Here is a 25,571-nt window from a genome sequence, read left to right on the forward strand (position 1 = left end):
CAGGGCAAAGATGCCAAATTTCGCCCTTCCTCCACCGCTCACAATATGTAAGCTTAGGGGATCCTATGCCCAGCAACAGGAGGAAGGCGCCCTCATCCCTACAGTAAAACATTGCGCCCAGGGCAGCCACCCCTCCTGCCCACCCCTTGTCCCGGCCCTGGCCGCCACACACGCTTGACACCATCTGAACCAAATAAGTTTATCTTGGTCTCATCAGACCACAGGATATGGTTCCAGTAATCCATGTCCTTAGTCTGCTTTTTTCCAGCAAACTGTTTGCGGGCTTTCTTGTGCATTATCTTTAGAAGAGGCTGCCTTCTGAGACGACAGCCATGCAGGCCAATTTGATGCAGTGTGCGGCATATGGTCTGAGCACTGACAGGCTGACCCCCCACCCCTTCAACCTCTGTAGCAATGCTGGCAGCACTCATACGTCTATTTCCCAAAGACAACCTCTGGATATGACGCTAAGTATGTGCACTCGTCTTCTTTGGTCAACCATGGAGAGGCCTGTTTTGAGTGGAACCTATCCTGTTAAATGTCTGTTTGGTCTTGGCCACCTTACTGCTCAGTTTCAGGGTCTTGGCAATCTTCTTAAAGCCTAGGCCATCTTTATGTAGAGCAATAATTCTATTTTTCAGATCGTCAGGGAGTTCTTTGCCATGAGGTGCCATGTTGAACTTCCAGTGACCAGTATGAGTGAGAGTGATAACACCAAATTTAACAAACACAACTGCTCCCAAGTCACGCCTGAGACCTTGTAACACTAAGGAGTCACGTGACAACGGGGAGGGAAAATGGCTAATTGGGCCCTATTTGGACATTTTCACTTAGGGGTGTACTCATTTTTGTTGCCAGTGGTTTAGACATTAATGGCTGTGTGTTGAGTTATTTCGAGGGGACAGCAAATTTACACTGTTATACAAGCTGTACACTCACTACTTTACATTGTAGCAAAGTGTCATTTCTTCAGTGTTGTCACATGAAAAGATATAATAAAATATTTACAAAAATGTGAGGGGGGTACTCACTTTTGTGAGATTCTGTATCTACAAGCATTAATTTCTGGGGACCCTAATACTGTGGGTACAATCTGTGTTGCACATTGCAAATGACTGAAATGATACGCATGACTTACTTGACAAGTCCAGCTGTTTGTCCTCTTGAAACAGCTTTTTCATATTGTTTCTTTGCAACTTCTTTTTCTTTAATTACACCAGTATATGTTACTCCATCGATTATCCTTAATAAACATAGGTATTGTATTCATGTTATTAGCACTAAAAACAAACAGACAACTTCTGGATGTATGCTTTTTAATGTACAGTAAATATGTTGTATATCTGAACAATGATGACAAATGTGAGGGTTACCTTTGGTGAAACTCTCACATCAACATGACAGTGGAATTCCAGCCCAACCTAACTATGCCTAAATGATTCCTCTCCCCACTCCTGATGTATTTACTTACCTATTTTTAGTCCACTCCAGTCTGGTCACATGATCCCACAGCTCCGACTTCTGTGTCAGGGAGCATTTGACAACGGCTGGGAATTGCAGGAGCCATGACATAATTCATAGTTTCCCATAGCACAGCCATTGTTGGCACTCCCTTTTACACAGCTTAGGCAGGATAGGTAGCAGGAAGAGGGAGGGAACCTTTGGGGATAGTTAAGTCAGGCTGGAATTCCACTTTAAAGTACACAGAAATTTTAATTTTTCCGACCTACCAAGCTTCCATACTGGCCCTCCAAAGTGGACCGGAACTCAAAAAGTGAAAATTTGCTATATTATAGGGAACATCTAGAAATGTTTTTCTAAGGCCAGCCAAACATTATACAACTTTCTCTCCTTCAATCACTGGTTGATGGAAAGAAAATTGATGCTTTCCCCATCAACACAGTCGGTGTTGATTAAGGAAATTTATCTTTCTTAACTATTGTGTTCTGCTGGCAGGAAGCCTCCACTACCTATAACTGCTGGCAGTGATCGCATAAAAAAAAAAAATTGACAGACTAGTTGTACTAAAGTTGATTGATAGATCAACGTCAGTACAACCAGCCTACCCATAGACTGACTCCAGTACAAACAGCCTGCCTATAGATTAATCAAAAGTTGGCCAGTTCCTGCTGAAACGGCTGAGTTTCGATCCATCCATGGCCGGTCCTAATATACAAAAAAAATTGCTCTTTTGTCTTAAATTCATCTGGTATTATAGCAGTACGAACATGCCTTGCCTTCCCCATTGCCATCATGCCCTGAGCCATATAGCTGAATATCTGCATTGCAAGAACACCTAGGGCACGGTCCCTCTTACTGTTAGGCCTCATGTACACTGCTGCTGGTAAACAGATGTTTAGGAGCAATTGGACATTTTTTAAGCTGCCCCTGAACTCTCCTCTGTATTATCTTATCATATAGTCGTTTCTAGGCAGTTGAGTTTAGAAGCATTTTTTGGAACGCAAAAAAAAATGCCTTCAGGCAGATGTTCATAGGCATTTGAAACGCAAATGCCTGTAACAGCTTGTAAACTTGTGTAAACGCAGTAACTCACATTTAGTTTACAGGTGTTTTTCATTTTTGGCAATTTGAAAAAAAAAAAAAAAAAAAGTTTCTTTTTAAAAACGCTTTTAAGCGCAAACGCAGCTAAACACGGCATGTAAACACGGCATGTAAACGCGACAAAACAGACGTTTTAAACGTTGATTACTATCTGTCAAGTTAACTTGTTCAAGAGAGGTTGTAAAAACGTCCCGTGTACATGAAGCCTTATTCTTATGAGATTTGGAATGAGATTTGCTGATGTCACAACTAAGCTGTTCAGTGTTCTCCTTGAGAGAAATCTGTACCGGAGGACCTGCAAACAAGCATTCCCCTGCTTTTGCTTCTTTTAGTCTGTTGATCTGTGCTTTCTATGCCTCTGCTACTACTACTTGATTACTTATCCATCAGTCATCAAATCATCTGTCATAAAAAGAGGCAGCCCTGAAATGAGGAATTAAAGCTCTCCTACTCTATCAAGAGGTCACCCACACACAGATACAATGGTTGATTTACTAAAAGTAGACGGTTTACTTTGCAAGTGCAGTTGCACTCTGCAAGGGAACTATCCCTAGAGCTTAGTGAAAGAGGAGACCTCTGCTGGCTTCCATCATCTAATTAAGTGCAAGCAAACATTTTGTCTTTTTATTTTTTCCTTGCACGTGATTGGATATTCTTTTGGAAAGTGAAGCTTCACTGTATTCACTAAGCTCTGGTGAAAATTCCCTGACAGAGTGCAACTTCACTTTCAAAGTGAACAGCGTATTTGCCTTTAGTTAATGACCCCCAAAGTTTGCAACAAGGCAGGGAAAGTCAATTAAGAGAGAAAGATCAGCTACAGTGAGACTACAGGCAATACTGGTGACTATTTCTTTGTCCTCTGCTTGCATTTTTCAGGCACAGCTTCCACAGTTCAGGTCATCTTTACCCCTTCAGATGTGTCTAGTATATCCAGAGTCTGAAGAGGTTATACAAGCTCACAGCGGCAGTGATAGCCACGAGTTGGTTTTAGTTTTGTTTCAGCCACCACCTGGCTTTACTGTAAAAGTGATCTGGGAGGATGTAGAGCAGCCTCATGACTTTTAGGTGTCTCACAAGGTGCCATTCTCCCTCAATGGATCTTGGGCCCTCATGCTCCTCCTGGGAGCCCCGGACCACAAAAAACTCTATCAGGATGGTAAGTGGGAGGAGGTTGGGGAACATCTGCTCCCTTATTTCTTCTGCCGTCTGTGAACCTGAAAGAGCTAAGGTTCAGAGTTGTCACAATCCCATGTAAACTGCTGGGTAAACATTTGATCAAGCACAGTGCTATGCTTGGCCGGCTGAAGCATTATGCAGGAGGCATATTAGGGGTCTAATAGAAGCCAAACGTCTTAAAAAAAGTACCTGTCACCTGCACAATGCTATCATATAGTGGGCTTGTTGGTTTGAAATCTTAAACTGTAAGATCTCTTTTTTTCTCTTCATCAAAATAGTTTTTATACAAGGTTTATATAACACCAACAGTTTGTGCGTTGGAAATATAGAGGGAGGCAATGCAGTTAGTTTCCTTGTTTTCATACTATCTGCAGAAAGACCTTTTAAAATAAATGGGTTGTAATAAATGTAATGTTGACATTTGACATTTGGGGTCTACATATAACTTTTTTAAACACAAGATTCATGATTTGCTATTGTTACCATAACCAATCACAAAGTCATTGCCAAATCAAAAGGCCCATAGCTGCAATGTAATACTTGCTGTATTATAAAGTTGAGGAACAGTGGCGTTCGGTGGTAATTTTTGGTCGGGCCTGGAGCACTTACCCCATCTATGGTGGGCAGCGCTTCTCCCGGGCTTCATTGGCGGCTTCCCCTTCCCCTGCTCTCCACGGGGCATCCCGGCTGCTTCCGTTTCCTCCCAATTGGGACTTTTCTCTTTTTGGCCAATCGATAAGCGGATCTCAGACTCGCTTCTGATTGCCCGGATTGGGGATCAGTGTTTCAATAGCAAATATTAATTTGCTGTTGTAACACCTGGGTGGGCTCATGGTGCAATGCCCTGCTCCATGAGCCCACCATATTTTGAAGCCTATTAGAGCCTTTGGCTCTAATCAGGTGCTTCAAAAAAAACAACAAGAAAAAAAGAAAAAAGGGCGCACCAGCCATGTGCATTATCTTTTGGATAAAAATTTTTATTGAAAATAGTGATAAAAAGGAACTACTCATAAGCAGTTGTAGAAGATTACACAATGTGAAAGTACACCGACTAGCAGCATGCGGTCTAGGATGAGCGGAACCTTACAAAGGTCATAGAGAAACTCACAAGCATCACTACCAGTGACTGCCGAGCTCTGAGGAAGAAGGGATGTTCCCTTCGAAATGCGTCAGCTGGTAGTGATGCTTGTGAATTCCTCTATGACCTTTGGAAGGTTCCGCTCATCCTAGACCGCATGCTGCTAGTCGGTGTACTTTCACATTGTGTAATCTTCTACAACTGCTTGTGAGTAGTTCCTTTTTAACACTATTTTCAATAACATTTTTTATTCAAAAGATAATGCACATTGCTGGTGTGCCCTTTTTTCTTTTTTTTTTGTTGTCTATTAGGATTCCCCATCCTTGAAGGCAGCAAAGCCTGTGTCTTTGCACTACCTGTCTGGTTATCCACTTGTGCGCAGGAGCGATTTTTTTCTCCGCTATCAGTTGCTTCAAAAAAAACACCCCTCCACCATTGTAATTCATGTGCCCGGCGTCCAGAAAGGGGCTGGACGCATGAATAGTGGGTGGCGGCCGTGGATCATAGAGCATGAATAGGGGATGGCAGCCGTGGATCATAGATCATGAATAGGGATGAGCCGAACACCCCCCTGTTTGGTTCGCACCAGAACATGCGAACAGGCAAAAAATTTGTTCGAACACGCAAACACTGTTAAAGTCTATGGGACACGAACATGAATAATCAAAAGTGCTAATTTTAAAGGCTTATATGCAAGTTATTGTCATAAAAAGTGTTTGGGGACCTGGGTCCTGCCCCAGGGGACATGGATCAATGCAAAAAAAGTTTTCAAAAATGGCCGTTTTTTCGGGAGCAGTGATTTTAATAATGCTTAAAGCGCCCCGCGCCCCCTAGACAGCCGGGAAGCCCAGGACGTCATATGATGGCCGCCCAGGATGGGAGATCCCATCTGCGGCTGTCATTTGACTATACGCGAGTACTGGAGTGGTTAAATTACTTTTTTTCCTTTGAAATGTCATTTTGCTGTCAGACTGTTCTGAACACGGGAAACATGTGCCCCTTTATGGGCATACTATAGACACCCCCCAGGTACGAAATTTAAAGGAATATTACACTTTTATTGTTTCACTTTAAGCATTATTAAAATCACTGCTTCTGAAAAAACGCCCATTTTTAAAACTTTTTTTTGCATTGATCCATGTCCCCTGGGGCAGGACCCAGGTCCCCAGACACTTTTTATGACAATAACATGCATATAAGCCTTTAAAATTAGCACTTTTGATTTCTCCCATAGACTTTTAAAGGGTGTTCCGCGGCTTTTGAATTTGCCGCGAACACCCCAAATTGTTCGCTGTTCGGCGAACTGGCGAACAGCTGATGTTTGAGTCGAACATGAGTTCGACTCGAAGCTGATCCCTAATCATGAATAGGGGTTGGCGGTCATGGATAGAGGGGGCGGTGCCTGTGCGCCCTTAATGGATGGGCCGCCACTGTTGAGGAACATTGCTCTACATGGCTAGTATGTACAGATAATTTTCTGCGGGATTCTGTTTCATCTCATGTAATTTTCTTATTCAAAATTCAAAGACATGGAGACATTTGGAATACTTACATGCTGAAGTTTGAAATGAAGGCACTTTTTGGTAGGTCAACATTGAAGAAGACTTCTTTTGATACATTTCCTCGATTGACAGCTCTGCTTGTAATGACATTATGAGCGAAGCGAGATGTCACCTTACTGTTGATATCTACGCTGTAGACTTCTATATCACCAGCAGGCTAAATAATGCACACAATAATGAATGAATAAATAAATGCCTTGTGTAAATATAAAAAAATATTTTGAGGTTGGCTAAATTAATGTATTTTATTTTGCAGTTAATACCTTCCCAAGGTTCACATAATTCATCAATCCCAGGAAGATTAGGTTTGAATGAGAATACATGCAAAAATAGGCTATAATAAGTTCCGAATTTTAGAAGAAAATGAAACTGTTTTTTGTTAGTGTAAATATTATTTGAAAGTTTAAAAGTTTATATATTGATCATTTTACATATTGATTCAAATTGCTCATATAAAAGCCTTCCTTTACAAATAAACATTTAATAAATGATTAATCCATGCATCTGTGTAGTCTGTGATGTTATGGCCTTAATTATAAAGTGGTTAATATAAATTCACCAGACATTCAGTATAGGTGTATCTTCCTAATGAATGTGCTTTAAATTACAATTATTGATTCACCTACAGTGAATGGTAAATGTTAGATTGACTGCTTTACAAATACTCCCCATATGTGTTAAGCTGTCTAAAACCCAGCACTAGTTATGCACTTTCTAAATGTTTTAGCAGATTATTATCCTCCTAAAGTGGTTATAAAGCCTAACCATTTTTTACCTTAAAACATTCCTTGCATTAAGGTAAAAAATGCTTAGGTAGTAATATCTCCCTTCACCCTCCTAATACTTACCTGAGCCCTCATTGGATCCAGCGCTGTGCCCATCTGCAGCAGCTCTCTCCCCTTACTTCCGGGTCTCACAGGTTTTGTTGAAGCAGCAGGAGCCATTGGCTGTCCCTGCTGTCAATCAAAGCCAGTGATGAGGGAGTTGGGGGGTAAGGCCAAGCCCTACTGTCTGTCTCTATAGATGCAAGCATTTTTACCTTACAATGGGCTGCAGGAAAGTAATTTGCACAATTCCCTCATTAACACAGACAGTGCTGACAGGGGAATCCCTCCTGCTGAGAGATTAAGTTCCACCGCGGGGGGGGGGGGGGGGGGTTGGGGGCAGGGAGGGGGGGGGGGGGCTACTCTCTGGGAGAAGACAGTAATTATTGCTTGTGGCTATAGCAAATAGTAAATCCGAGAGGCTGGTTGTACTCAAGTTGATCGATCGATCAACTTGGTACATTTAGCCTGCCTACACATAGCAGAAACTGGCCTAGATTCGAACCATCTATGGCCCGCCTAAGAGCTAGTTAGTTTGGGAGATCAGATATCTCCCCTACAGCCTTGCCTATTCAGCACAGAGAGAGTGAGTGGATAATGGAAAGAAAGAGGGCTTCCTATAGCTAATATGAAGTAGTGAAGTAGGGGGTTAGTGCTAATAGCCAGTGTGAGGTGTGTTGCCTGTTTTAACTCATTGCTGAAGTTAACCTCTTTTTGTAGAATAACATAGCTACATACAGCCACTATCTGAACAGTGTATAGCTGGCTACTGTGTTTCAGTTCTGACCTGTTAAATTCCCTGGTGAGAACAGCAGTACAGTTGCAGTAGCCAGCTACACACTGCGCAGATCATGGCTGTGTGTAAGGGAATGCAATCTCAGCTATGTGCTCTGTGAGGAGAAGGAGCTCTGCAGTAGCCAGCTACACACTGTGCAGACTATGGCTGTGTGTAAGAGAATGCAATCTCAGCTATGTGCTGTATGAGGAGAAGGACCTCTGCAGTAGCCTGCTACACACTGCGCAGATCATGGCTGTGTGTAAGGGAATGCAATCTCAGCTATGTGCTGTATGAGGAGAAGAAGCTCTGCAGTAGACAGCTACACACTGCAGACCATGGCTGTGTGTAAGGCAATGCAATCTCAGCTATGTGCTGTGTGAGGCGAAGGAGGTCTGCAGTAGCCAGTTACACACTGCACAGATCATGGCTATGTGTAAGGGAAAGCAATCTCAGCTGTGTACTGTACGAGTAGAAGGGGATCTGCTGCCTGTACCCAGGCTGTGTTCAGTGCAGGGATTGGAAAAGGAGCTCTGCCGAATACCCTGCTAACAGTGACCCCTGTCCTCTCTCTTGCCAGCAGTGACCCCTGTCCTCTGTCCTACCATTGGTGACCTTTGTCCTGCCAGTGGTGAACCCTGTCCTCTGTCCTGGCATTGATGACTCTTGTCCTCTCTCATGCCGGCTGTGACCACTGTCCTCTATCCTGCTGGAAGTTACCCCTGTCCTTTACCATGCAGGCCCTTGTCCTCCGCCCTGCTGACCCCTGTCTTCTGCCCTTTTAACCTCTGTCCTCTACCCTAATGACCCCATGTACACTGCCCTACTGATTCCTGTACACTCCCCTGCTGGCCTCCCAACATTTGCCCTGCTGACCCCTTGTACACTGCCCTGCTTACTCCCTGTACACTGCCCTGCTGCCCCATGTCCTCTGTTCTGCTGAGTCCTGTACACTGCCCTACAAACTAATAGCCTCTGCACACTGCCCTACAAACTGCTGACCCTATTCTCTGCCCTGCCAACCCCCTGTACATTGCCCTGCTGACCTCCCATCTCTGCCCCTCTGACATTTTTTACTGCACCCCCACCAAGGCTAGATCTGGCCCTGTTCTGTACTAACCTTTTTCTGAAGAAAGATTTTTTTTTCTTTTTGGCTAACACGGACTTTGATTTCACAAGACTATAGTTCTAATGCCCGTTTTCACACTTGTAGCACCCTTGTAGTAGGCAGGGTTGCTAACAAATTTAGTTTGCTAGATGGTAACTAGCCTGGCTGATTGATAGGGGATTCACTGGCTTTTCCCTAACTCTGGATTTAATGCACCTCCCTCTTCTGTCACTAGATTGCATTGTTGCCTGTGGCATTAGAATGACCATGAAGTGAATTCAGACTAGGAGTGGGTGCGTTGTCTCAGACAATTGGCTACTTTAGTCCCTTGGCCTGCTGGGAGAGCCTATTTATTTGGGAGGAGTCAGGTGATTGGGGTTCTGTGCCCCTGTACATGTCGGTGGACGTGTGTTACAAGGCTTCGGGTTGCTAGGCCACAAGCCTGGGCCTACCCAGGGAGCACCTGGCTGCTAGGCTGTCTGAGGCCTATCCAGGTTAGACAGAAGCAGCGTGGGGTTTGGGCTTTTGGCGGGAAGCCCAACCAAGTTGCAGAGGTTCCACTGGATGGGGGGAACCGCATCATTGCTAGCGGTGAGGGAGAAGCAGTTGCCACATGGGACAATCACTCCTGTTACCAAAGGCAAGTGAGGATCAAGGTCAGAGATAAAGGATATCAGAGGCCAATTATGGAAGTCTTAAGAAGTACCAGAGCAGCCTTTTCACCAGCCGCGGGATGGTGAACAAGTGGGAAAGCTTCAGCAGAGTGCCAAGTCAGAACCCAGTGGGTTAGCAGGGGTGACGCTTGAGGAGAATACAGCGGGTTAGCTGTGGAAGAGCTCAGGGGATCCAGTGATGTCTGGGATCTTGAAGTCTAGTGAGAGACCGGGAGTTCAGTGAGTAAAGATCTACAGTAGGATACTGTGAGATGTGAGAGAAGATCTATAACGGGTTACTGTGAGTTACGTGTATGGATCTCTATTGACTGGTCAAAGTTCAGTTGCCATAGGAGACAGCACTTCTACAAATATAGTTGCTGCATCCAGCCTAAATGCCCTCTACCTGTATACAGGCATACCCCACTTTTAAGTACACAATGGGGATTATTTACTAAAGCTGGAAAGTGCAAAATCAGGCTCACTTCTGCAAAGAAACCAATCAGCTTCCAGGTTTTATTACCAAAACTTAATTGAACAAGCTGGGGTTAGAAGCTCATTGGTTTCTATGCAGAAGTGAGCCTGATTTTGCACTTTCCAACTTTAATAAATAGACCCCATTGTGTAATTAAAAGTGAGGTATGCCTGTAGCTGTCTGCCTACTATTTTTGTCTAGGAGTCTGCCAATTAATATTGCATCTGCCTAAGAGTGTCCTGGCAATAACCCTCTCCCCCAGTTCTGTTAAGAGACAATAAATCTCTTTTTCTTGCATTCCAAAAAGTGACTGCGCCCATGCTTTCAACTTGCAATACACTCACCATGCCTAATAACCCACACTACAAAGAAGGATGTCAGCTCTCCCTGACTTTGGAGGTCACCATCAGGCCTTTGGAGGTCGGGCATGCCGCTACACACTATATAACACTGATAAGGCATAACATTATAACCACCCACCATGAGCCATCGAGGCATTGATTCCACTAGACCTCTAAAAGGTATGCTGTGGTATCTAGCATCATAAGTAGCAGATCCTTTAAGTCCTGTAAGTTGCGAGGTGAGGCCTCCATGGATCAGACTTGTTTTTCCAGCACATCCCACATACCTCAAACTTGGTATTGTGTTCCTCAAACCATTCTTGATTCAGATTAGGCCACCATTGCTCCTGTGGTCCAGTTCTGATGCTCACATGCACATTATAGGTGCTTTCGACTGTGGACGTGGGTCAGCATGGCCACCCTGACCAGTGTCCTGGCCCTAACCCTCTCTCCCACAGTTCTGTTAAGAGACAATATATCTCTTTTTCTTGCATTCCAAAAAGTGACTGGCGCCCATGTTTTCAACTTGCAATACACCCACCATGACTAATAACCTACACTACAAGGAAGGATGTCAGCTCTCCCTGACTCTAGAGGTCATCATCAGGCCTTTGGTGGTTGGGGATGCCGCTACATTTGGCGCCCAATGTGGGGGAAAGGCTTTATTCCTGCAGTGGCCGTCCCTAGCAATGGACTGCAACTACAATGGGATTTCGTTTGGCTCCGTAAGAAGGTGGCACGCAACATCTTTATTCCTCATAGACTGTGTTATTATCCATGTCAACTATGTGGGGAAGAACTGACGTGTCTCATTGCTCACGGGAGAGTGTCAGCCTAGTCTTTTGTCACTTTACCCCAGTGCTGCAGGGGTTAAGGCATACTCTATTAAAGCTTTGGCGCACCGCAAGAGAAAGGAGACGGGCACTGAAGTTCCTGGAGAGCATGTAAACCAATCCAAGGGGGAGGAGTTGTCGCTCTGCAGAGGAGTAGAAGGAGACGTCATTACTTGAACACGTGCTGCGGTGTTGTTATCGAGAGGGAAATATGGCGGATTGGAAGCTATACACTCCAGGTGTTGGTCCCAGCCTGAGTGGACCGAAAATCAGCTTGACAGGTACCGGAGTGTGGCATGTACCCAAAGGTAACCTCGCGATCTACACTGAGGGAGGTTATGAAGCTATTGGGCTACTCTGTGAGAAATGTTCCAGCTTTGCTACCAGTGTACAGCCCTGAATCCTCTGCGGGCACTGCGGGGAAACCCCTGCTTGAGGTAGTCTCCCCAATGTCACCCCCACGAGCATTAGCTGTGGATTGGGACAAGAATGTTGCAGTTCAGGGAACCACCAAAAGTTCCACTGCCATCTTCTGGCCTACCAGAGATGCTGCTCCTCTGACCCTTGTGTCTGCTCCAAGGCCAGGTACTCCAGTCATCTCCTGGGCCGCGGTCAGGCCCAGCTGCAATAATTGATGAAAAAAAACTCCTAGGAAGAAGACACCGGAGAGCGGTAAGCCTGCTTTGGGTGAAAGTCGTGTGCCTGTGGGGACTGTAAAGCCTGTGGCCCATAAGGGAGTGGAGTCTGATATACCGGTGGTTGCCATTTCAAGGTGCAACCTGCTCCCGGCCGAGGAGTGCTCTACTATATCTGATTCAGACATCCCATCTGATTGGATTTCTGAACTATTCTCGGACACTTTGTCTTGGCCTGAAAAACGGACTGATAGTGATGAGGAACAGCCTTGTGATGTGGAAGAGGATGAGATCCTCTCAGTTAGGGCCTCCAGTGTCAAGATTGAACTGTCTACTGATGTAGTACCGCACCTGTGCCTTGTGTACACCTTTGAGGAGAGAACAGTGGGCCAACCAGGCCTGAATTCCTAAAACTGCTAAATCTAAACCCTTTCTGTCACTTGGACTACCCTGTAAACCTGAAACCCTTGCTAGGCATCGAGTTCAATGCGCAGCGGACACACAGGTTTTACCAGGCTGTGGAGATCCCAAAGTGCTGCCTAGGCTGTCCAAGCTACAGAGAATTGTCATAAACAAGGTAGTCAAAGAATAGGGATGAGCTTCGTTCGCCGAATTGCGAACGATATGGGCCGTTCGCGCTAAATTCGTGTGGCGCGTCACGGCCCATAATTCACTGCGGCATCGCAGTGCATTGCTGGCTGATGATTGGCCAAGCATGCACTATGACCCGCATGCTTGGCCAATCACAGCGCCGTCAGTAGAGAGAGCTGTAATTGGCCAAAGCCAGGGTGGCTTTGGCCAATTATGGCTCAGGGGATTTAGTACACACCCCACACTATATAAGGCCGCCTGCACGGCGGCCCTGTGTAGTGTGTGTTCCGGTGTGCTGAGAGATAGAGAGAGAGAGAGACAGTGTCATTTGATTTGAGTTAGATAGATTAGGCAGAACAGTCAGTCAGTTAGCTGCACTTACAGTGTATTGTGTATATATATGCATCCCAGGTGTTGCATATATATATATACACTGTATTCAGTTTAGCTAGATCCGTTCCTGTTATCTTCTATCTAGACTATTTACATTTAATGCAGTGCGTCCTGCTCACAGTGTTCAGCTAGATCCGTTCCTGCTATTTACATTTAGTGCAGTGCGTCCTGCTCACAGTGTTCAGCTAGATCCGTTCCTGTTATCTTCTAGACTATTTACATTTAGTGCAGTGCGTCCTGCTCACAGTGTTCAGCTAGATCCGTTCCTGCAATTTACATTTAGTGCAGTGCGTCCTGCTCACAGTGTTCAGCTAGATCCGTTCCTGCTATTTACATTTAGTGCAGTGCGTCCTGCTCACAGTGTTCAGCTAGATCCGTTCCTGTTATTTACATTTAGTGCAGTGCGTCCTGCTCACAGTGTTCAGCTAGATCCGTTCCTGCTATTTACATTTAGTGCAGTGCGTCCTGCTCACAGTGTTCAGCTAGATCCGTTCCTGCTATTTACATTTAGTGCAGTGCGTCCTGCTCACAGTGTTCAGCTAGATCTGTTCCTGCTATTTACATTTAGTGCAGTGCGTCCTGCTCACAGTGTTCAGCTAGATCCGTTCCTGTTATCTTCTAGACTATTTACATTTAGTGCAGTGCGTCCTGCTCACAGTGTTCAGCTAGATCCGTTCCTGTTATTTACATTTAGTGCAGTGCGTCCTGCTCACAGTGTTCAGCTAGATCCGTTCCTGCTATTTACATTTAGTGCAGTGCGTCCTGCTCACAGTGTTCAGCTAGAGCCGTTCCTGCTATTTACATTTAGTGCAGTGCGTCCTGCTCACAGTGTTCAGCTAGATCCGTTCCTGTTATCTTCTAGACTATTTACATTTAGTGCAGTGCGTCCTGCTCACAGTGTTCAGCTAGATCCGTTCCTGCTATTTACATTTAGTGCAGTGCGTCCTGCTCACAGTGTTCAGCTAGATCCGTTCCTGTTATCTTCTAGACTATTTACATTTAGTGCAGTGCGTCCTGCTCACAGTGTTCAGCTAGATCCGTTCCTGTTATCTTCTAGACTATTTACATTTAGTGCAGTGCGTCCTGCTCACAGTGTTCAGCTAGATCCGTTCCTGTTATCTTCCTACTGACAGGCAGGCTTGTCTGGTTACAGTATATAAAGCTACCTGAAGAAAATTACAGGTGTTCTATTTGATCCTATTAGTACCACGGTCAGGCAGCTAGACTATTTACATTTAGTACAGTGCGTCCTGCTCACAGTGTACAGCTAGATCCGTTCCTGTTATCTTCCTACTGACAGGCAGGCTTGTCTGGTTACAGTATATAAAGCTACCTGAAGAAAATTACAGGTGTTCTATTTGATCCTATTAGTACCACGGTCAGGCAGCTAGACTATTTACATTTAGTACAGTGCGTCCTGCTCACAGTGTTCAGCTAGATCCGTTCCTGTTATCTTCCTACTGACAGGCAGGCTTGTCTGGTTACAGTATATAAAGCTACCTGAAGAAAATTACAGGTGTTCTATCCCAGCTTAGTGCAGCTACAGGCCATTAGTATGTCTGGAAGGCCAAGAAGGAGAGGCAGACAGTCACAAGCCAATAAGAGAGGGCAAGCAGGCTCTGTGTCTAGTGCTGGTCGTGGAGACGGTGCATCCTCATCAGCACGTGGCCATGGGACACGCTTGGCCTTTTTTTCGGCAGCTGGCCGTGTTGAGCCGCAACATGCGGAAGACTTGGTCGAGTGGATGACCAAGCCGTCCTCATCCTCCTCATCCTCTCTCACCCATGCCCAGGGTGCTTTGTCTGGCAAAGCAGCGGCCTCTTCCCTCAGCTCAATGTCATCAGTGACTCCTTCCCTAGCTCCACCATGTCCTCATGAGGATTCCCTCGAACTGTTTGACCACAGTGTTGGGTACATGCTCCAGGAGGATGCCCAGCGTTTGGAAGGCTCTGATGACGATACTGAGCTCGATGAAGGCAGTAACATGAGCACGGACAGAGGGGGTGCCCAAGAAGGACAGCAATCTGGCAGTCATGCTCCCCCTGCTGCAGCATACTGCCAGGTTTGCTCCAGTGATGAGGAGGGAGGGGATGATGAGGTCACTGACTCAACGTGGGTGCCTGATAGGAGAGAGGAGGAGGAGGAGGAGGAGGAGGCGGCGGCACATCACCAACGAGGCAGGATGCCCTCCAGGGGCCAGCCTAAGGGCAGCACATTGACTGCATCACACCCCAAAGCTCCACATGTGCAGGGCGCTGCAGTCTCTGCGCGTTATTCAAAAAGTTCTTTGGTGTGGGCCTTTTTTGAGACGAGTGCATCAGATCGCACCGCTGCTATTTGCAACATATGTCTCAAGCGTATCTCGCGTGGCCAAAACATCTCCCGCTTGGGTACCACATGCTTGACCAGACATATGTTGACCTGCCATGCAGTTCGTTGGCAAGCGTATCTAAAAGACCCACACCAAAGAACAAAGAGGATCTCTCCTTGCTCCTCATCAGCTGAGATTTCCAACCCCACTAGACCTTCAGTCCTCTCTGAGACCTGCAGTGAGAGGAATGAAGGTGTAGAATTAGGTGTGTCACAGCCAAGTACTTGTGGGCAATCTGCTTTTGGTACACCGACGTCAGATTGTACCAGGCAAATTTCCCTGCCCCAGCTGCTGCACCGCCGAAAGAAGTTTGCTCCCAGCCATCCACATGCCCAGCGGTTGAATGCTAGCTTGGCAAAATTGCTAGCACTTCAACTGCTGCCTTTTCAGTTGGTAGACTCTGCCCCCTTCCGTGAGTTTGTGGAATGTGCGGTTCCTCAGTGGCAGGTACCCAAACGCCACTTTTTCTCACGGAAGGCGATTCCGGCTCTCTACCGGCATGTGGAAGGCAATGTCCATGCCTCGCTGGACAGGGCGGTCAGCGGTAAGGTGCATATTACCGCTGACTCATGGTCCAGCAGGCATGGACAGGGACGTTACCTAAGTTTCACGGCGCATTGGGTGACTCTGCTGGCAGCTGGGAAGGATGCAGGACAAGGTGCAGTAGTGTTGGAGGTTGTTCCGCCACCACGCCTCCAAAATGCTGATTGTGACACACCTCTCTCCTCCACCCCCTCCTCTTCTTCTTCCTCCATGGCCTCTTCCTCGGAACCAGCGGTGCTCCGTAGGCGTTCAAGGGGCTACGCAAGTACGCAGGCCAAAAGATGCCATGCGGTGCTTGAGCTGGTGTGCTTGGGGGACAGGAGCCACACTGGGGCAGAGGTTCTGTCAGCTCTGCAGGGGCAGGTTCAGAGGTGGTTGACGCCACGCCAACTTAAGGCAGGAATGGTGGTTTGCGACAATGGCACCAACCTCCTCTCTGCCCTCCGACAGGGACAAATGACCCATGTGCCCTGTTTGGCTCACGTCCTTAACTTGGTGGTGCAGCGGTTCTTGGGCAGGTACCCGGGCTTACAGGATGTCCTGAGGCAGGCCAGGAAAGTCTGTGTGCATTTCCGCCGGTCATATAATGCCAGTGCTCGGCTGACGGACCTCCAAAAGGAGTTTAACCTGCCCAAGAACCGCCTAATCTGTGACATGCCCACCAGGTGGAACTCAACGTTGGCCATGCTGCAGCGGCTGCACACGCAGCAGAGGGCCATCAATGAGTACCTGTGCGACTATGGCACCAGGACAGGGTCAGGGGAGCTTGGTTTTTTTTCCCCACGCCAGTGGGCCATGATCAGGGATGCATGCACTGTCCTGTCACCATTCGAGGAGGCCACGAGGATGGTGAGCAGTGACAGTGCATGCATCAGTGACACTGTCCCCCTTGTCCACCTGTTGGAGCACACGCTGCGTGGAATAATGGACAGGGCACTTGAGGCAGAACAGAGGCAGGAAGAGGAGGACTTCCTTAGCTCTCAAGGCCCCCTTTATCCAGACAGTGTTCCTGCGTGCCCGCCGATCACACAGGAAGAGGACGAGGAGGAAGAGGAGGAGGAGGAAGATTGTGTCAGTATGGAGGTGGAGCCTGGCACTCAGCATCAGCAGCAGTCTTTAAGGGATCAGTCCCAAGAAACACATGGACTTGTACGTGGCTGGGAGGAGGTGGCTGCGGACCATGTCGTTCTTAGTGACCCAGAGGACTCCGGACCGAATGCCTCAGCAAACCTACGCTGCATGGCCTCCCTGATCCTGCAAAGCCTGCGTAAGGATCCTCGTATTCGTGGTATCAAGGAGAAGGACCAATACTGGCTGGCAACCCTCCTTGATCCACGTTACAAGGGTAAGGTTGCGGACCTTATCTTGCCATCGCAGAGGGAGCAGAGGATGAAACATCTTCGGGAGGCCTTGCAGAAAGGTCTGTGCAACGCGTTCCCAGAGACTGGGAGGTTACAAACTCCTGTTTCTGGACAACGTGTTGCTGAGGCTTCGGTCAGTCAAAGAAGGAGCGGTGGAGAAGGTGGCCGTCTGACCGATGCGTTCAGACAATTTTTTGGTCCGCAGCCCCAAGGTATGATCGGTTCCAGCAACCATCGCCAGCGTCTGTTTTACATGGTGCAGGAATACCTAGGGGCAAGATCAGACTTGGACACCTTTCCCACCGAAAATCCTCTGGGTTACTGGGTCTTGAGGATGGATCACTGGCCAGAGCTTGCACAGTATGCAATTGAGCTACTGGCCTGTCCTGCATCCAGCGTTCTTTCGGAACGCACATTCAGTGCTACTGGAGGCGTGGTAACCGATCACAGGGTGCGTCTGTCCACCGACTCGGTCGATCGGCTGACCTTCATAAAAATGAATGAGTCTTGGATCACCACCAGCTACCAAGCACCTGATGCTGATGTAACCGAATAATTTTTTTTGAAATCTCAGATCCCTTCAAAGACTGCCTATGCTGATGCTGAGTGACTATCCCTGAGTAATTATCCTCTTCCTCCTCAATCATCACGCTGATAGCTTGTAAGAACATTTTTGGTTCTGGGCGCCACCACCAGTGCCTAAGGCACAATTTTTCAGCCCCTGTTTAACAGGGGCGTGTAATTACAATTTTTGATGTAATACTTTGCAGCAGGGCTCGTTCCTGCATTCCAACTAGAGTGTCTGTGAGGGGTTGCAGTGTTGTGGCACCAGCACCAGTGCCTAAGGCCCAATTTTTCTGCCCCTGTCTAACAGGGGCGTGTAATTACAATTTTTGATGCAATACTTTGCAGCAGGGCTCGTTCCTGCGTTCCAACTAGAGTGTCTGTGAGGGGTTGCAGTGTTGTGGCACCAGCACCAGTGCCTAAGGCCCAATTTTTCTGCCCCTGTCTAACAGGGGCGTGTAATTACAATTTTTGATGCAATACTTTGCAGCAGGGCTCGTTCCTGCGTTCCAACTAGAGTGTCTGTGAGGGGTTGCAGTGTTGTGGCACCAGCACCAGTGCCTAAGGCCCAATTTTTCTGCCCCTGTCTAACAGGGGCGTGTAATTACAATTTTTGAAGCAATACTTTGCAGCAGGGCTCGTTCCTGCGTTCCAACTAGAGTGTCTGTGAGGGGTTGCAGTGTTGTGGCACCAGCACCAGTGCCTAAGGCCTAATTTTTCAGCTCCTGTTCAACAGGGGCATGTAATTACAATTCTTGATCTAATATTTCACAGCAGGGCCCTGTGAGGGCTTACAGTGTTGTGGCCACAGCAACACCTAAGGCCCAAATTTCTGCTGAGTATATAGGGCAGGACCCTACTTTCAAACATCTAACTTACAAACGACTCCTACTTGCAAACGGAAGGAGACAACAGGAAGTGAGATGAAATCTACCCCTAGGAAGGGAAATTCTCTCCTGTAAGAGTTAATATGGGAAAACAATTTCTCCTTTCCACTGATGCTTTCCAATCCTTGTTCCACAAAAAAACCCAAATTTTCAAAAAACATTTTTCATTGGGACAAAAAAGTGAGGTGAAATCTTCTGAAGAGGAGGAAAGACAGCAAAACAAATGTCACAGGGGTGATAACCCTTCCCTATGTTTTCCAAAAAGCTTAGAAAAGATTTTTTGGCTGGAGCTAAACACGTTAAAAATGTTCAAAATTACAAAGAGATTCTACTTAACAACAAACCTACAGTCCCTGTCTTGTTTGCACCGCCTGTATACTGCTGTTCAGAGTATATAGGGCCTGGTGGCCCCACACCTTTCCTTATTTTAATTTGGGTGCGGGGTTCCCCTTAATATCCATACAAGACCCAAAGGGCCTGGTAATGGACTGGGGGGTACCCATGCCGTTTGTCTCACTGATTTTCATCCATATTGCCATGACCCGACATGACATTAAACCCGCAAGCAGTTTTAAATGAGATTTTTTCCTTTAAAAATGACATTTGGTGCAGGGACTGTTCTAAACATGGGAAACACGCGTCACTTTACAGGCATACTATAGACACCCCCCAGGTACGATATTTAAAGGAATATTTCACTTTTTTTTTTTTTTACTTTAAGCATCATTAAAATCACTGCTCCCGAAAAAACGGCCGTTTTTAAAAGTTTTTTTTGCATTGATACATGTCCCCTGGGGTAGGACCCGGGTCCCCAAACCCTTTTTAGGACAATACCATGCAAATTAGCCTTTAAAATGAGCACTTTTGATTTCGAACGTTCGAGTCCCATAGACGTCAATGGGGTTCTAACGTTCGTGCGAACTTTCGGTCCGTTCGCGGGTTCTGGTGCGAACCGAACCGGGGGGTGTTCGGCTCATCCCTATCAAAGAATATGGCTATCTGTATGTACCCGCTTGTCTGGAAAAGGAGATTCAGGAAAAGAGAATGCAATGGATTGATGCTGCTTTCCAGAATTACATTTTTAGATATTCCTCTTTGTGGTGAATTGAAGAAGATGTTCCCACGACTTGCTGATAAGTAAGCAAACATCCTACAGACTTGGGATCATGGTCACCACATTCATTTTGACTGTGTGATTGTTCGTCGGCTTAACCAAAAGGATATACAGCACTATATCACCACAACTGGCTCAAGTGGAAAGCTTTTGCAATTGCCTAAACCCAGATATTATTGGTGATATCTCTGGACTCTAACAAGTTCATCTTAACCAGAGTGGATTACAAAATTGTTCATGGAGTTGTGCCGACTTTGTTGAAAGTTGCTCCACCCTTGGAAAAGGTTGATGCGGGGACATTCCTGCCTGTGCTGTACTGCTGGAATGTGTTCCTGAATCCCAGCAGTTGCAGGAAGGGCCTTAAAAGAGTCATGCTGGCCTGTGCCCTGGAACTGCCAGCGTGCCTCCCTCTGAAAAGTGACATGCTGATCTGATGTTGTGGAATTTCAGCATGTTTGTTTCTTCATTCATGAGGAAAATTGATCTCAGTTCCCAGCTGTGTCAAGGGCAGTCTGAGAAATACTTAAATCACAAGGAGACTTTGTTGACCAGGAGAATGGACAGTTCTTCAATAATTACGGTCGCTCGCATGTTGGCATGGCTAAATGTTTTGCATGTAAATGGCCATGCACCTGTCCCAGAAGTTATCGCTATAAAGAAGGGAAGCTGCTGGGAAACGAAAGTCCTTGTCCTTGGAGCCAAAAGTTGTTATACCTCAAGTGAAATGATCATTGAACTTTGGGGCTCCAAGGACAATGGGGTGTTTAGTTAGTTAGGTAGGATGTGCTGTGGCAAAAAGGGCAAGTTCTTACCTTAAAGTGGTTTATTGAACTGTGATATTACACGAGGACTGTTTTCTTATACGGACCACCAGGTGGCATGAGAGTGCCAGCCTGAGTGAGTCCTAAGTTCATTTTTATTAAAGTACCTGAATAGATTGCTAAGTGAAATATTTTTTTGAGAATTGTTATGGAAAAGGGGTGGCACCCTCAAGGGGGTGGGGCCCATTTTCAGCTGTAGATGTGTCTAGATATAGTCATTGCTAAAAGTATGTATGTAGATTGAAATATACCACTGTGTTCATTTTTTTCACTATTTGTTAAACTCTGCCGAGAGTGAACAAACTTCACTTATGTACATATAGCACCGTATTACTGTAGGACTAGGATGTGTTTCTACAAGTATGTTGTCTATTTCTTCTCTTTCAGGTGTTCCAGCACCCTTCGTGTCTTCCTTGGCTAAGGAGAGACAATGTCCTTGACTTGCATACTAATGCTAATTTTTCTATTTCCTATTATGTATATACTAGATACCCTGTTTCCCCGAAAATAAGACCTAGCGTGATTGTCGGTGATGGCTGCAATATAAGCCCTACCCCCCAAATAAGCCCTAGTTAAAGTCCTTGTAGGCTTTATTTTCAGGGTAGGGCTTAATTTCGGGGAAAGAGGGTAGGGCTTATTTGTGGGGTAGGGCTTATATTGCAGCCATCACTGACAATCACGCTAGGTCTTATTTTCGGGTAAACAGGGTAGATAGTTAGGATATAAGATTACTGTTATTGCATTTTTCCCTCATTTGTTTGGGTGGTCCGCCACACGTAAAACTGTAAATACTGTCTTATATTCATTGCCCTTGTGTGAACTTCCACTTGCCTTTGTACATAATGGGGGTTATTTACTAAAGGCAAATCCACTTTGCACTACAAGTGCAAACTACAAGTGCAAAGTGCACTTGAAATTACACTGAAAGTGCACTTGGAAGTGCAGTCGCTGTAGATCCGAAGGGCACATGCAAGGAAAATAAAAAACAGCATTTTAGCTTGCACATGATTCAATAATAAAATCAGCAGAACTTTCCCTCATTTCAGATCTACCCCTCAGATTTACAGCGACTGCACTTCCAAGTGTACTTTCAGTGCAATTTCAAGCACACTTTGCACTTGTAGTGCAAAGTGGATTTGCCTTTCGTAAATAACTCCCAATCTATGTTTACTTATTTCATGTAGTACGCCACATGTGTTGTTACCATTTTTCATTCTTCCCCGTTACCCTACCTACCGAAGTTTTACCAGGACATTCATTTTCAGATCTACCCCTCAGATTTACAGCGACTGCACTTCCAAGTGTACTTTCAGTGCAATTTCAAGCACACTTTGCACTTGTAGTGCAAAGTGGATTTGCCTTTCGTAAATAACTCCCAATCTATGTTTACTTATTTCATGTAGTACGCCACATGTGTTGTTACCATTTTTCATTCTTCCCCGTTACCCTACCTACCGAAGTTTTACCAGGACATTCATTTTCAGGATTGAGAATATATATATATATATATATTTTTTTTTGCGAACTCTGAGATGTAGTTTTCCTTGGCAGGGGGAGGATGTAGCACCCTGGTAGTAGGCAGGGTTATTAACAAATTTAGCTTGCTAGGTGGTAACTAGCCTGGCTGATTGAGAGGGGAGTCATTGGCTTTTCCCTAACTCTGGATGTGATGCCCCTCGATCTTCTGTCACTTGGTGGCATTGTTGCCTGTGGCATTAGAATGACCAGGGCATAGTGAATTCAGACTGGGAGTGGATGGGTCTTCTCAGCCAATTGGCAGGGGGATACTGTGAGATGTGAGAGAAGATCTATAACGGGTTACTGTGAGTTACGTGTATGGATCTCTATTGACTGTTCAAAGTTCAGTTGCCATAGGAGACAGCAGTTCTACAAATACAGTTGCTGTATCCAGCTTAAAAGGCCCTCTACCTGTATAGCTGTCTGCCTATTATTTTTGTCTCGGAGTCTGCCAATATTGCACCTGTCTAATAGTGTCCTGGCACTAACCCTCTCTCCCCCAGTTCTGTTAAGAGACAATAAATCTCTTTTTCCTGCATTCCAAAAAGTGACTGGCGCCCATGTTTTCAACTTGCAATACACCCACCATGCCTAATAACCCATACTACAAAGAAGGATGTCAGCTCTCCCTGACTCTGGAGGTCACCATCAGGCCTTTGGAGGTCTGCATGCCGCTACACACTATATAAACACTGATAAGGTATAACAATATAACCACCCTCCATGAGCCACCGAGGCATTGATTCCACTAGGCCTCTAAAAAGTATGCTGTGGTATCTAGCATCATAAGTAGCAGATCCTGTAAGTTGCAAGGTGAAGCCTCCATGGATCAGACTTGTTTTTCCAGCACACCCCAAATACCTCAAACTCGGTATTGTGTTCCTCAAACCATTCTTGATTCAGATTAGGCCACCATTGCTCCTATGGTCCAGTTCTGATGCTCACATGCCCATTATAGGTGCTTTCAGGGGTGTGGACGTGGGTCAGAATGACCACCCTCACCAGTTTTTGGCTATGTAGCCCCATACACAACAAACTGCAATGCACTGTGTGTTCTATTGTAAGCAGCATGAATCTTTTCAGCAATTTGAGCTACAGTAGCTTCTCCAGTGGATCGGGCTACAAAGATTAGCCTTCGCTTCCCACGTGCATCAATAAGCCTTGGTCGCCTATGACCCTGTCATTGGTTCACCAGTTTTCATTCCTTGGACTACTTTTGGTAGGTCTTGATCACTGCAGGCCGGCAACATTCCACAAGAGCTGCATAAGGGAGCTGCTCTGACCCAGTTGTCTAGCTTTTACAATTTGGTCCTTGTCAAAGTCGCTCAAATCCTCATGCTTGCCCATTTTTTCTGCTTTAAAAACACATCAACTTTAGGGAAAACATGTTCACTTGCTGTCTAATATATCCTAACACATAGCTTGGTAAGGGGGCAACCGCAGGGAAGGAGGAGCGGACCACGCCGGCGAGGAACTCCAGAAGAGGAGGTAAGGGACCACTCTGTGGAATACTATTGCACAGAGTAGTTAAGTAAAACTTTTTTAATTTTAATTAAAAAAAAAAAAAAAAAAAATAGCCTTTACAACCACTTTAAGTTCTTAGTTTAACTTTTAAATATACATGTTCACATTAAGTCTATATTTAATTAAAGATCAATGTGCAAAATGAATTACAATAGTTCAAAGCTTTATAAATGTTATTATAAAGCCTTATATGTGAAATGTACTTATTTTACACTTCATTACTCCCCATTGTGCTTCCTTCATTCTTACCTTTTCAGTGGATCTCTTCTGTAATAAAAACACATAAAAGAAAATATCATTATACATTGCAAATTGTAACAGAAAATGTCAGAAAATTGGATAGAGTGATTTTTTTCTTTTTTAAGTTGGCACAATGAGTAATGTGCAAAGAGAACCTCATAGTAACCAGGGCTTTTTTTCAGCGGGAACGCGGGGGAACGCAGTTCCGGCACCTCCTGGACTGACTGTATGTAATGGTAAGGTGTGCTGGGGTGTGCTGCAGGGTATTGATGCTCACTGCTGGGGGATCTATTCTAGCTGGAGGGGATCTATTTTTGTAGGGGGTTCTATTGTTGCTGAAGGAGGTCTATTGTTGCTGGTGGGGTACCTATTGTTGCTAGGGGTGGGTCTTAAGTTACTGGGGGGTCAGTTGTTGCTGAAGGAGATCTACTGTTTCGAGAGGGGTCTATTGTTGATGGCTGCCAGATAGTCTATTAATGATGGCTGTGCGGAGATCTGTTGATGCTGCCAGGAGTCTATTGTTGCGGGGGGGGGGGGGGGATTTTGCTGTGGGTGGTGCATTGTTGTTAGGGGGATCTATTGATGTTGGTTGAATGGGATCTATTTTACTGCTTTTCTTGATACCATTACCAAATTCCATACAAATTACTTAGCACCACAAAATGATACTTGGTTCTGTATTGTCTAAAATGGGCGGTACTGGGAGGTGGGTAGGGGGTGGAACCAAGGGATGGTGCTCGGAGGTGGGTAGGGGCGGGGAAAAGGGGAGACTTGGAAAAGGGGAGTTCCTGCACCTATTGTCAGAGAAAAAAGCCCTGATAGTAACTAATCAGATTTCAGTTTTCTGCAGTCTGATTACAATAGGAAGAGTTACACTTACTTTGTGTATGGTCACTGAAAACAGGTACAGGACTATAAAAAATAAACTCACTGGGATTCTAACCTTTACCTAAGTCTACCCAAATTTGAATGTTTGTAGTTCAAGTTAATAAACCAAAGCTGTTATGATGGTTACATAAGAAGAAGAGTGAGAAAATTCAAAGCAGCTATATGGCATTGAAAAAACGGAGAGAACCTTACCACACATATTCTTTCCCACTTTTATGTCATTTTTTTTGTCATTGTTGTATTGATCAGCATCAGGTTATCATTGTTCAGTAGTATGCTGACATGTAGTGGTAGTTTTCAACATTACAACTTGTTTACTTATGTGATTTTGTATCTGTACCCTACCTGTTTAGTGCTAGTTAGTTCAGTCATAGCCTGATCCACCCTGTTTATTCTATGTTCCATTAGTGAGTGAGTACTTGTGTATGGCCATCTTTATACAAGTACATATGAAGGAGCGGAGGGAGACACTCAGTTGTCAGGCCTCATGCACATCTCCACGTAGCGAAAACTCACATTCCCGCATGCGTTTGGTTTGGGGCATTTTCACTCATCACGAATAGGGCAGTCCATTCACTTGAATGGGCTGCTCTACATGCAACAATCACCCCAAAGAAGCTCCAGAACTTTTTTTGGAGCCGTGCATGGTGCGTTACCGTTGTTTGTGGTGCGTTTGCTGCACTTGGGGAGCCTTTAACATATAATTAAAACACAACCACGATGCACAGTTGCAA

General features: G+C 45.6%; 1 protein-coding gene across 1 annotated transcript in view; it reads right to left on the minus strand.

The window, feature by feature from the left end:
* Positions 1 to 25,571, minus strand: part of LOC141103144 (inter-alpha-trypsin inhibitor heavy chain H3-like) — a gene marked incomplete in the record, with an annotated part of 321,136 nt that overhangs the window by 291,242 nt on the left and 4,323 nt on the right. The window contains 3 exon segments of the mRNA XM_073592423.1: positions 1,139 to 1,243; positions 6,369 to 6,535; positions 23,959 to 23,976. Of these exon segments, the coding sequence (XP_073448524.1) occupies positions 1,139 to 1,243; positions 6,369 to 6,535; positions 23,959 to 23,976 (290 nt within the window).

This window comes from Aquarana catesbeiana, linkage group LG07, assembly GCF_042186555.1.
Source record: "Aquarana catesbeiana isolate 2022-GZ linkage group LG07, ASM4218655v1, whole genome shotgun sequence".
Lineage (NCBI taxonomy): Eukaryota > Metazoa > Chordata > Amphibia > Anura > Ranidae > Aquarana > Aquarana catesbeiana.